This window comes from Lepidochelys kempii, chromosome 18, assembly GCF_965140285.1.
Source record: "Lepidochelys kempii isolate rLepKem1 chromosome 18, rLepKem1.hap1, whole genome shotgun sequence".
NCBI lineage: Eukaryota > Metazoa > Chordata > Testudines > Cheloniidae > Lepidochelys > Lepidochelys kempii.
The window spans coordinates 18,609,433-18,622,775 of NC_136397.1; the positions used below are offsets into that span (position 1 = coordinate 18,609,433).

Consider the following 13,343-nt stretch of genomic DNA (forward strand, 5'->3'; position numbering starts at 1 on the left):
TCTTGCTGGAACCTTTATTTATTGAGAAGATAATTCTAGCATTTAGTGGGCAAGGGTAGGAAGCAATGTTTAGCAGCAAGTTTCAAAGTGTGATTTCTGGGGTAGTGGGTTATCCCTGAGTACTTACTGCTGACATTCTGTGCATCTTATAATGGATGGCCAAAATCCAAAATGCAAAGTATAAGGGGAAACTTGGACTCAACAGATGCCTTAAATAGGGGCTATACACAATATATTTTTCCAACTCTGTTTAAGGAACCTAAAATAATTTGTTACATAGAGCTAGAAAACACTTCAGAATAAAAAAAAAATCAAACTAAAGGAGTCTGAAAGTACACTGCTCTTCACCTGGCCAACAAATACTTTAGTCAATGCTTTAGTGTTTAATGCTCCATACCTTGGGTTTTTTTTTTTTTTTTTTAAAACAAGCAGAGATGAAAAAATGCAGGAAGTCTCTTTATTGGCGCCAAGCTTTTGTTCTGTTTAAAGAAGTTTAAAATTAATGAAGACAGGAAGACATGACATTAATTTCTTAAGCTAGTTATGTACACAAAAAGTCTGGATAACTTGTGAGTTGTCCTAGAATGGTCATTTATATGGATGGAGTCAGCTCAAAGAAAGACTCAGCTATTTTATTCATGTTGTGAAAATGTATGATTGCTTAGGCTTCTCATTGAAAATACTTCCAAGCGCATACTAGTAAGAAATGGTGGTGTTTATCATTTTAATTAACAATCTGGAAGAGGAAGTAAACCGCACATAAATAAAATATGCAGGTTATAAAAAACTGGAATAAGTTTCATTCACCAGCCAGAGGACTTAGATTAGAAGCAAAGGCTGCCCAGGCAAATTTGGGCTGTCTATTCATAAGTATTAGTCACATATAGGAAGAGAACTATGGCTCTACCGCAATCATACTGGACAACATTATTCAGTTCTGGGCACCGAATTACTAGTAATATTGAGAAATTGGTAGGAGTTCAAACAAAATTGACCAGGGTTTGATTTATAAAGAAAGACTACTGGCTAAGTGTAGCTTGGCTAAAAAGGGAAGGGGATATAATATTTTACAGTTATGTGAAAGGTGTAAATACCTTGGATGGAGAAAAGTGTAGGAAGGTACAGGGAGTTACAATTAAGTAATGGGAGTAAGAAAAAGAAGTGTTGGCTAAATACGAACTGCTTGTCAGCAAGAGTTATTGGCCTGTGGAACAGCCAAGGGAAGAGTTGGAAGCCCCACTGCTGGAGACTTAAAACTAGAACAGACATAGCACGAGAAAATGTAACCGAGGGAACAATCCTGAATCAGCCCCAAGGAAATTAAACATGTACATCTTTTCCATCTTTAAATTTCTATAATTGCATCCATGCAATTTGGCAATAATTTGAGAAGGTTCTTTACTCTATTTGAGCTTTCTTCAAAAGCACGTGCACACACACAAGGACGTGTTTAAATTATATCATAACAGGATTTAATCTTAAATACGTATCCACGGTTCTGCTCTTAGTCACTTGCTGACAATATTAAACAAAAACTGTAGGGAAATAAGTGAACTCTGTCACACTAATAAATTTCTGTCTGTTTATATTTGTGCTGCCATGAAGTCTATACTATAATCACAAGATACTTGCACATTTTCATGGTGCAATACAATATATTCCACTTTTCTAAATAAAAGGGAAACTTTTACCCACTACAGCACAAGGTTTTTTCATTCATTTTCTACTCTCAAATTCTGTTTATGAAAAGTTCTATTGATCACACCCTGCAAAGAACAGTTACTTATTCCACAGCAATACTGAAGATCTTCTAGATGTTGTCTGTGTGGAACCTACTGTAGATGTGCATATGCCTCATGTGCAAGATCAGAATTTTTTGAACAGGTAAGTTCCAAAGATGAAGGATAGAACAGCCATGACATTCCCTCAGTTCCCTCTCAATTTGAAGCCCATAGTAGATGAGGACTCTGCAAAAAGGGGATGAAGGGGAGTCATGAAATCCCTACTGATAACATCTCAAAGAACCTCAAAGAACCATTTGAGTAGTGTGGATTCAACTGCAACCGGCATCCACCCATGACGGTGGGATTTGAGGAGTCTTAGCTGCACCAACTGAGCAGTGATTGACGTATTCCTCTCCTGAACATAGCATCCGATATAGCAGCTGAACCCAAGGCATTGGGTTTGGCAAATGTCATTGGGTTACTCCACGTTGCCACCTTACAGATTTCCAATATTGGCATGTACATGAAACAGTTAGGGCATGTTACTTGTGTTCTGGAGGAGTGAACCTTGATGTTTGGTGGGAGAAATACACTGTCCTCCATTTTAATATTCTCGGTGATTAAATCACCTGATCTTTAGAATGTCCTGCTATGCCTAGAAAGACAGGCTAGTTCAGACTATTGCCCCATCCATGTAACAAACCAAAGTCCTGGATACATTTAGCGTGTGCAAATTCTCTTTTCCCAGTGCTAAACATGGCTTCAGGAAGACAACAGGAAGGTTGACTGGTTTAGATGAAATTCTGAGACCACTTTAGGAATGAATTTCAGGTGAGGTCTTTGCACCACCGTGTCCCTCTGGAATATCATATGAGGGTTTGGCTATAAGTGCCTGAAGTGCACTCATTCTTCTGGCTGAAGTGGCAGTCACTAGGAAAACAGTCTTCAGTGTGCTGGTGTAAAGAAAATTCTGCAAGAGGTTCCAATGGAGACCCAGTGAGCCTCTGGAGGATTATACTGAGGTCTCGGGCAGGAGAAGGTTTTCTGATTGCTGCATAAATTATTTTCCTCAACGAGCTATTTCAGGTGGGTTCAGAAGTGCTCAAAACCCTCAGGGTGGGGTGCGGGTGCTGATACCTCTTCTCCACTTGCTTGGGGGAGAGAGGAAGAGTGGCTGGAGTTTACCATAGTCCTCCGGCCAATTCCAGGATTTCTTCATTAATTGGGAGGGTGATCCTGGCTGGTGTTGTCACACTCACATATTAAATGTGTCATGAGACTGTTCCTGTATGAACGCAGTCCCAATGTGCAGGGTCTCTGCAATTTGAGACAGGAGGTCCTCAAAGGCTTTCTGCCTGGGGACTGGTGTCACTACCCTGAGGAGGATTCCTTGGGTAGAGGCAGGAGTCATTGTTGCCTCCCTGTCGCTTCCTGCTCCTATGCACTCACATCCAGTTCCAGTGTGGCCTAGCCATTGATGCCATTAGGCAAAAAGGAATAAGTCAGCAATGGCAAGAAGGAGAATACCTCCTCTTCAAAAGGCAGCACCAAGAGGTGCTACGGAGCAGGTTCCAGTGCTGGTCATATCTGTGACACCAGGAATGTCTCCAGAGACATTATGGATTCCTCCAAGGCGGCAGATCTCAGGTCTTTGCTCACCTCCATCACAGGTACCAGTGCCAGGTCTCTCACTCTGCCCTACTGCTTGGGGGATTTGTCCTTAGATTAATCTGTTTCATGTCCCTCTCTGGAACTCCCCTTTGGTTTTGGGACTACGTGTAAGCTTGGTTCAGCTACACGAGTTGGTGTCCCATTTGTGAGCAGGCACAGGTACCTACTTTAACACCTGAGGTGCCACGATAGAGGCAGTCAGTACAGATGCCGAGTCCATCAGCCCTGGGGTAGTCAGTGCCACGGTCTTGTGTGCAGCAGACTTCAGCAGTTGCTGTCAGCAGCATCACTGCTGACCACCTCAACATCAGTGGAGTCCTCTTCACCCACCTTCCTTCCACTGTTCAATCTTAGAGTGTGATGTGTGCTTGAGGGAGTGCTGGCCAACACTGGTTTGTGTGGTCTTGCTGTGGTCATGATTGTCACCTCTGGGTCTGCAGTAACCTGCATGAACCACTCTAGCTCATGTAGCTTGAACTGAGCTTGCAGGTGCTGGAGGAAAAGGACTTCCACACAGAGCACCTGACCGGGATGTGCCTTTCCCCTTGGCAGAAGACATTTGCTGTGACAGGTTTCAAACCTCGAGGATTTGATTCCACCATGGAATGTGGCAAGCTGGTGTGAAGCGTCTTGCCCTGCTGTACGGCAGGGTGTAGTGGGGTTGTTGATGGACTTCCTTTTAAAAAAAAAAATCCTTCAGTTAACTGGCTTAGGATCTCTGAAAAGAATAGTGTGTCACACACTCACTGGCTTCCGTCTCATTGCCACAGGCAGTAAAAGGAAAGTGAGAGAGTCGTAGCCACTCCATCCTTTATGCCCTTGTGCAAGAGCATGAGGATGCCAAAGGCATATGCACGGCTGCCAATACTGCTATTCAAAAAATCCGATCTTGAATGCATGAGTACCTACTCTGGGATTCACACTGACAAAATAATTGAAGAACTGTTGACTATGTTATGTATTATGCGTAGAGACTTCTATTCTCTTGAACAGCGATGCTCTGATTTGATGATCTAAAGTTGTTTGGCCAAAACTATTGTACGTAAATCCCAAATCCTTTCCAAAAATTGTGTTCTTTAACAGCATAGTTTAACAATATACAGGTTGTATAGTTTACGGTGATGCACCATTGCCCTTTTAACAAGGTGGCTCCACAAAACTGTCCCTCTTTATGTTGCTGTAAGTCTTGAGCACAGTTCGAAAAACAGCTGTGTGTGACTTAGGATGGAGTCAGGGATTGGAATTTCTTCTCATTTACAAAAATGATTTGTTAAAAGTAACTATGAAGGGAGGCAACACCACCTGGCAAACACACTTTCATTAAGTGTATTCTCTGGAAACGAAATTGTTCCTGAAAAATATACTGCACTATGCCATCAGTGTTCAGGGGTGCAGAGAATCTGGACATGAGGGAGACGTGTATTCTAACCCAAGGACTTTTAAAAACAAAAAGCAAACAAAAAAAAAACCCCAGACTTGTTGAAATCAGGTGTATTAAAAGGCAGCACATTTGCTCTTCAGAAATACTTTTATGAGCCCTGGGAATATACTGACTCTGATGGGATAATTAGCAGCATTTAAAGAGGGTGAATTCTATTCTAGTCAAGAAATATACCCTAACCTCCTCTTCAGATACCCTAACCTCCTCTTCAGTTTTCTAGCATCCTTTTAATAAAGTAACCCTGAAATCCCCCTGCAGTAGCTGACATACCATTTAAACTCTTAGTAAAACGTGCTACATCTAAGAACAATGTAATCCTACTCTTATTTTGGGCTTTAAAAAAATCTAACTGCAGAATTACATTGGTGAGGTCCAACATGCTGTTTACTGTACAGTACTGATGGCATCTAATTTCAGTGTACATTGATATTTATTGGTGTGAACTCTTGAAATTAAGGTCAGGAATTACAATTACTCATCCTCTCCCTCTCAACTCTGGGATGCTTGCCTTTTGCTGCTCCCTCATTTTAAGTTAAAAAAAGGTGTGGGGTTGAAAGGAAGGCGTTTACAATATGAAAGAAAAAGTGACCGTATCAGCTCACTTAAAACCAGTGTTTGGCAGTGAAGTCAAGTTGTTCTTGTGTCTGTATACTTTCACATGAATGCCAGTTTTCTGATTTGGCAGCCCTGCTATCCCAAATAGCACAGACATGAAGACTGGTGTACAAATCACCAACCCAATAACATTTCAAATTAGATTAAAATTACTTGAAGTTTGGGGTTTCTTTTTACTGTATAAGTGATGAAAAAGTCATCTTTGCACACTTTTTAAAGAACTTACTCGGTTTACAAACGAATCACAGCGCCATACAATAGCAGCAAGTTACACATAGCAATAGCAGTATTATGAACTCAGTTACATAGGTGTTTAAGCAGGCACGGAATATGGTTCCTGTCACAGAAAGTTTACATAGACAGAAGGGGGAGGGGTTGGGATAGAATACAATAAAAAGCAAGTGAGAGGAAAACTTCAGCATGTGTCCTGTTAGTACTACTTTTCTATGCACACTGTGAACAATGAGACGACTAGGATATAAATCTCCACAAAGTGCTTCCATAAGAGGTCTCAGAGAGGGTGAAGACCCTAGCACACTGGGTCAGGAAAAAGCGATCCAGGTGCAGGAGATTCAAGTAGAAGGAGGATGCAGTGCAAATTAGTGTGGCTTGGGTGGAACAAATGGGGTGGTGAGGGTCAAAAGGAAACACAACCAGAGAGCTTGTCTGGAGAAAAACTGTACATCACCAGTGTCAAGTAACCTACATTTTACTTGAATGAGGTAGAATGGGGGTCCAGACATTTTCATTACTTTTGTTGGTTTGGGTCTGAATCCTGTGTGGTATTAGAGCCATTATTTTGGAGCCTAAAAAAAATTAGGGGCTGTCAAAGTTTTTAAGACACACATTGCCATGATGACAACAGTTGCTGACAAGCACAACCTGCAGGAAGCAGAAGTGATGTTCTCTCCCCGCACTAAACCTATTAAGTCTTGCCAGTGTAAGTACTATAACTTGGCTATTGTGCCTCACTTTACTTCTGAGCTGGAAAGACAGAATGTATTTTGAGCAATAATCCAGTGCCCACTGGATCACAACAACTATTTTGGAATATTTTAAAAAAACCTCAAAGAATACAAAATCTAGTTAATGTAAGCTATTTATTTTTTGGACTTGTCACTTTACACAAACTGAAATTAAACTGATCAATTTCACTCAATTTATATAGTCAGTTTCTCTTTCTGCTTCATATGTGCTAGTGTTTCCAAAGAATTAAAAGACTTTGGGAATAATTTTGTTCATGTTAAGTTTCATAAAATCCTTTTGAAAGAAACCTACAAAATGTCCATTTGACAATAATCCTCTTTTGGAAATATTAAAACACTTCTCTTTTATTTCACTCAGCATATACATGGTGAGTAGATGTGCCAGCAAGTGAGAAAGAACCAGAGTATATTTGCTGTGATCTATAACTTAACAACAAGATGACCTAGTTTTACTGCTTGTGTATACCTTTGAGCATAAAGCAGGAAATAAAATCTAGACAGTAAATAAAATATAATATTGTACTTCAGCCAGTCTTTTTAAACTACTTTCTGAGAGGGCTGTGAGGAAGTTTATTCATGCTAAACTTCATGGCAAGTGATGAATTATAATTTGTTTAGTACTAGACGCTACTGGTCCAAAATACTAAACCAAGATATTATCTATCTAAAAGTGTTTTACAAATCAATCTGAAGACTTCATAAAAATATCAGATACTCAAACCTGATGCATTACAGATCTGGACAGCTTAAAGTTTCAAGAGAAATGTATACTGGCCTTAAGGTCAGGTTAAGATACAGAAATGCTTTTAAATATAATCTATACACTCTTATATTATTCTGTGTGACTCAATCATAGAGCTCACTAGAAACTGGAATGGCTAAAAGCAACTTCCTATGGAGTTATCTGTGCTTACGTTTATAAGATATCCCATATATTAACTTTTGAAATATATTTTGCTTGTTAGGCTGAAACTTTCACGTCATTTTTGTCCATCTCCCATCCTGTTCCTAAAAGGACACAACTGGCATAAGTATCACTTGCATTAACCTAAATACACACATTGATTTGATTTAATACATACTCTGATTTGGTTTTTCAGTTGCTCAGCCTCCTGGCGTAACTGGTCAAGTTCACTCATCTTCCTGTGCTAATGGTGGGCTTCACTGCCACCTCTGAGAAAATCAGAAATCTGAAATACAGACACACGAGGATTTATTACAAAAATAAAACAAAAATCAAAGTTTGATAAATTAGTGGAGCAGAATGTCCTTTCAATATAGCTAGAACTCAACCCAGATTTTTTTAACGATGGGTAAAGTCAGCTACAGTGGGTCCAAGGCCATTTTTCTCACATCTATTCAGAACAAGGTATAGTCACAACTCTTCATATCTACTGTTTCATTCTTTATGCCCAGGACTAATAAAATATGTCTAGGAATGTTTCCTCTCCTTTCCCTCAGGTCCCACTGCATTTTTCCTACCATAAAAGATCTTCTTGATTGCATTTTGCATAAGCTGTAATACTGCATGAGCAAAATGCTGATTTTTTACAAACACTAATTGTGATAAACCCTTTTTCCCTTGGGGTAAAATTCTGTGTAAAAAATCAGTGGAAGATTTGTTTTTAATCAAAGAAAAGACAAAGATGTCTCTTTAATATTTATAGACTGGAGTAACAAACTGAGAAGCCAGGAATACGATAATACAATGAAGTTTCCTGAAATTTGGTGATTGTGAGGAATACGGTCTGGATAGCTGAGTAAACAGGGATTGTTCAGGTCCCTATGAGGCAAAAGAAACCAAAGGGACAGTATATTTGGGTGAGAAGCCCTGAAGTACCTGTTGGGGAACCTCATTTAGTTTTCTCTTGCTAGGTAGTAAAGTCGTACTGGAATAGATATTTGTAATGTTATGTGCAATTTCTACTGTAAATATACTTTCTGTTTATCCTGTGATGTAACTGAGAAGCAAATATGAACTTACAGAAATTAGATGAAATATTAAAATGTTTCGTTTTATACAATTACGTTTGTTCTCACGCTTGCCACAGAGCCCCACTGTAAGGCTTTTCATGTAGTACATAATTGGGGTGGGGCTAGCCACTACAGAGGACTAAACAAAACAAGTTCAACTTAATACAAATAGCTAGGTAACACCATTTCTCGGTTTTTGAAATGTATTCTAGACACTGTTTCATACAAAAATTCACCCAAAAAACTGTGGATATGACGACTTATACCTGCTTTAGGAGTTCAACTAAGTTACTTCAGGCATAATTAAAACTGTCAAAAGAAAATAAAGCAAATGTGTGGAAAGCAAATGAGGTATTTTAGAAGCTACCTTGATCTTCCATATTTAGTATTATCCACGCTGCTGCTGTTCATTGTTTGCGAGTCATATACATTTGAGTCGTATACATTCCTCTATTCCTCCACTGTATGGCCATAATAGATTATGCATATTTTATGTATGTATTATCAATGGACACTGTCTTGCTTTTAATTGCTACTCTTGTGGCCATCATTACCTCTTTTTCAGCAAATCAAACCTTCACGTTCCTGAACTTTGAAAACGACAACAGATATAACTTCTTATACTATTAAAATCAGTGTATAGAAATTGTAGTAATGTTCAGAGAACACAAAGCCATCTTCTCCAAAAGAAATTCTGGCAATTGTTTTAGAACAGCAATGAATGGTCGTCTACTAGGATAATGACCTAAGATCTCATTTACACTTTCTATAACAGTGTTAAAACGGTTTCATTCTGTCTACAGTATCAATTACACAGTTTAATGAGTTGGAGAACCTGCTGCTGACAGCCATTTTATGCAATAGCTGGTTTTCCTAGTGTAGATCCTGAGTTATAGGCTAGCATACATGCCTCTGGCTGCTGCATCCTAGTAGGAGATTGTCTGTAAACAATCTAGAACAGACAGAGCTAAAACACCATCCCTGAACCACCATGAACTTCCCACAAAGGCAATTTCACTCCAAGATGTTACTCAAACTATTTAAATATCTTCTGCTAAGTTTACAATACTTAGCCTTTAATAGAAATATTTTCCTAAACAAAACTATCATTTTCCTTTAGTGTTCTGGCCTAAAAATTCATAGTTACCCCCAAACTGAGTTTCTTTTAACGTGGTAGTACTAGGCACTAATGTAAAATTGCAGAGGTACAGTAGCAATTCTAATGAAATTTACATTTAGCTGGGAGGAACAAGGCATATGGCTGTGTCAGAATTTTAGAGCTAATATAAGAGTGGAACATTAACTCAATTTTACAGGCAGATTAAGTCACTAAATTAACCTTTTAAAAATACTTCAATAGCATAAACATCCAAACCAATTTATAAACGTGACATTATCGCTGGCTAAATTCTTAAAAGACTTATTTTAAGAACAGTGTTTAGTTTTTTAGATAGATAGATAGATATAGGTTATAGCAAATTTTTCATTTAGCAAGGCTGTTAAATTTGAGCTAATAAACTGCTGTCGTATTTGTTTCTCCCTTTAAGGGCTATCTATAGCATGTATGAAAATCTAAAGAACAGAACTGGTATTTATTTTTGAAAAAGTAATTAGGTAACTAGAACGGATCCATCACCACTAAAGAACACAAATGCTGTGCTAGCAGCTTCAGATATTATTCTACTGGGATTTAATCCGCCTTTTAAAAAACACCCACCTCACAGGTAGCCCTACCCAGGAGGAAAGATAAAGATAATTGCAAAAGTCCCCTGCTAATCAGCGATGAGATGGTATAGTAAAGGCAACTCAACAAGCAAAGAGATTCTAATCCACCAGTAAAGAAGTGGAAAATAGATGACGTGAAAGTAAAGTGCTAATGCTCTCTAAATAGGGTCATTCTGTTGCTTTCTTACAGCTTTCTATCGTAGTAAAAAGTACTTTAAAGTACCTCAGAACTTTAAACAGCTCCCAGAATCTATCAAGACAAATATCAAATGCCCAAAACTTCTGACACCATTACTTACAAATATACTGGTTTCAGAGTAGCAGCCGTGTTAGTCTGTATTTGCAAAAAGAAAAGGAGTACTTGTGGCACCTTAGAGACTAACCAATTTATTTGAGCATAAGCTTTCGTGAGCTACAGCATTCCAATGAAGTGAGCTGTAAGCTTATGAAAGCTTATGCTCAAATAAATTGGTTAGTCTCTAAGGTGCCATAAGTACTCCTTTGCTTTTTACAAATATACTGTTCTCTTCAGCACTCCAAAATATACTTACAATAGAAACTTGAGTCAGCTCCTACCAAAAAAATCTCCAGTCATACTGTTCCAGAGCCCAGACGCTGTGTTAATGTGGAACTAGGTCTCTTTCTCCCTTCAGATTCCAGGGTCATAGTTAAGCCCTTGTAAAACTGTTGGTTTAGCTTAGTACCCCATTCAAATCCAGTTAAGACTAAACCTGCTGAGAGCCTTATGCTGTCCACTATCCTTCTGACCCATATTCACCATTCTGTCTTCTTTGGAATATTCTTTCACTTCAGAATATTCTCCACTCTGAGTTCAGTACTAGGGACTCATCTGCTGAACCACACACCAGTCTTGAGAATGGAGCAGTCAATGCTCATCTTGTCTCTGCAGCTCAGCTCTCTTGCTTGGAGTTGTTTGTACTGCAATTTTGACAATGAAAATCACTTCAGAGCAATACAGGCACTTGACTAAACAGTGTTCTTTAGCATACAGGGTGTCAAATTTGTCACATTTCAGCTTCACCACAGATCAGTTAGACTGTAATTACAACAATTTTAAGTTATTGTTTAGCTCTATTTTAGCTGGTCAAGAATATAGAAATATCTACCATCAAGCAGAAATAATAGTCTCTGGTATTATACCTTTCGGACAACTAACTCCTCACCTCTGTGAAGTGGTGGTGTCCTCATTTTACAGGTGGGGGAACTAAGGTCCACAGGTTAAACAATCTGCTCAAGGTCACAGTAGTGTAATGACAGAATCAAGAATAAAACCTACGTCTTCTGGCTTGCAGTCTCCTACTCCAGTCACTGGAGATGCCATCTGCAGCTTTATCTTTAAAAAGTCTGGTATGGACTAATATAGCAGCAGACAAAGGACTAGCTACATATCTGTCCTGCTACAGCACATGGTGTAACATGGTTCCAATCTTCTACTCATGCCAGAAATTATAAGATTATAAACAATGGAATTATATTCTTCACCTACTTATTGAAATATAGTGGTGTTGTTTTTTTAAAAAATCCTTAAAAAGTCTTGAAAGGAGACAAAAACGGATCCTAAAATCAGAATATTGTTGAGGAAGTTCACCTTACAGTGACTGAGCCTGGTAGTATCATTCTGGATCATCTGAATACATTTAGCAGTTTTTAAAGATATACCAGATGTTGCTTAATGAGGTGTGCAATGAAGGATACTACTGCAGATGCGTAAACCAGCTGAAGTGGGACATTACTATGAAGTGCCACATAGCCATTAAATATATAAATGTAATAGTATCAAGTGAGTATAGCCCAATATGTTAGTTAGTTTAGTGGACAAGTCTACAGATGTTAGGACACTCCAAAATATGTACACACATTTCTTTCCACAAAGAAAAGCCTTCATTAAAACAGTTAAGATAAGAAGGGTCCAGTGATGGAATCTCCTCTAACATACCTTAATTCCCACATTCACCACTTTCACTGACTGACGCTGCCCACCCTTCTATAGGTCCCACAAACCTCCAACACCACACTCCTAATGGATTCTCTGTGCTGTGAAACCTTGATTGTAACTTGATATTTTCTAACAAGAAACCATAACATCATACATTAACTTACCAGCATATGGGTGTTTAAAGATGTGTTAATGTTGCTGAATATGAGTTAACGTTTTTTGTGATCATGAGGAATGCGGTGTGTACATTGTTTTCCTGTTAATGATTAGAGATGTGACTTCTTTACAGGAGGGGGAATCTGACAGTAAAAGTGGTGAATGATAGGAGATGAGGAGTTAAGAGTTGTAAGGAAACCTAAACTTGACATTTCCTGACCTTTAAGGGTTGGAGTAAGTGGTTGGTCACCATCCGTAATCTTAGCTATTTTAAAAAATATTCTATTTGTGGCAATCTTCGTTGAAGCGGTTATGTAGGTCATGTGGAAAAGAGGAAACAGACCCTTTCACCATTCAATATAATATATACATGTAAACAGTAACGACAAAAATACAAAGTGTACAGAAGGTCAAATCTTTGATACACAACGTGCCTAATAGGTAAGACTTGGTTCTACTATAATTAAGAGCTGGGTTCCATTTCTAGCTTTTTTCTAGGTCAATCTTCTCTTCATATTGAAGACACTCCGAACTTCACTCCTCCTTACTTCTTTCTCTGCCTGCCTCTCCGCCTGCATTCCAAAAAGTGCATTTAAACAGGGGTACCTCCTATGTATCCTGTGAAAGAGTACAGCAGCTTTCCAAATCTCTTCATACTTTTTCGAGGTTCACAGGCATTGAGTCAAGGTCTCTACAGGAGCCTCTGCCTCAGAGTCACATCTTCCTTCAGTACACTTTTCACTGTGCAGTTCAGACAGGTACTCCCGTAGAATTCAACCTTCCTTATCTACAGTACCTCTAAGCTCAAAAGTGCCTTACTTAAGCACTTTGTGAGCTTAGTGAAAACCTCAGCATGTTGTTTCCTCAATATAGGATCTAGAGTAGTAATGAACACTTCACCTTTCATTCAAAGGTCCCAAAGTGCTTTACAAACAATAAGCTACCTTCTAGGAGTGTAGAGAGGTTATTGCCCCCATTTTACAGACAGATAAACGGAGACAAGGCATTTAAGCAACTTGCCAATGATATTTAGCAAGTGAGTTGCATAGTCGAGACAGTACCAAAGAGTCCGGATTTTTACTCACATGCCTCTA

The 13,343-nt window shown here is 38.8% G+C and overlaps 1 protein-coding gene across 5 annotated transcripts in view; it reads right to left on the minus strand.

Moving 5' to 3' along the window:
- The window catches only part of GNB1 (G protein subunit beta 1), an 83,821-nt gene that overhangs the window by 25,968 nt on the left and 44,510 nt on the right, over nt 1–13,343 (minus strand). For 2 of the 5 annotated variants that reach the window (XM_073316857.2, XM_073316855.2), the window contains exons 2-3: nt 10,915–11,075; nt 7,520–7,627 (exon numbers count right to left, since the gene is read on the minus strand). In XM_073316857.2, coding sequence (XP_073172958.1) covers nt 7,520–7,576 — 57 coding nt within the window. In that variant the 5' untranslated portion in view covers nt 7,577–7,627; nt 10,915–11,075. Of the gene's footprint in view, nt 1–7,519; nt 7,628–10,914; nt 11,076–12,469; nt 12,631–13,343 lie in introns of those variants that run through there. The other 3 variants (XM_073316859.2, XM_073316854.2, XM_073316856.2) reach the window with 2 other exon arrangements.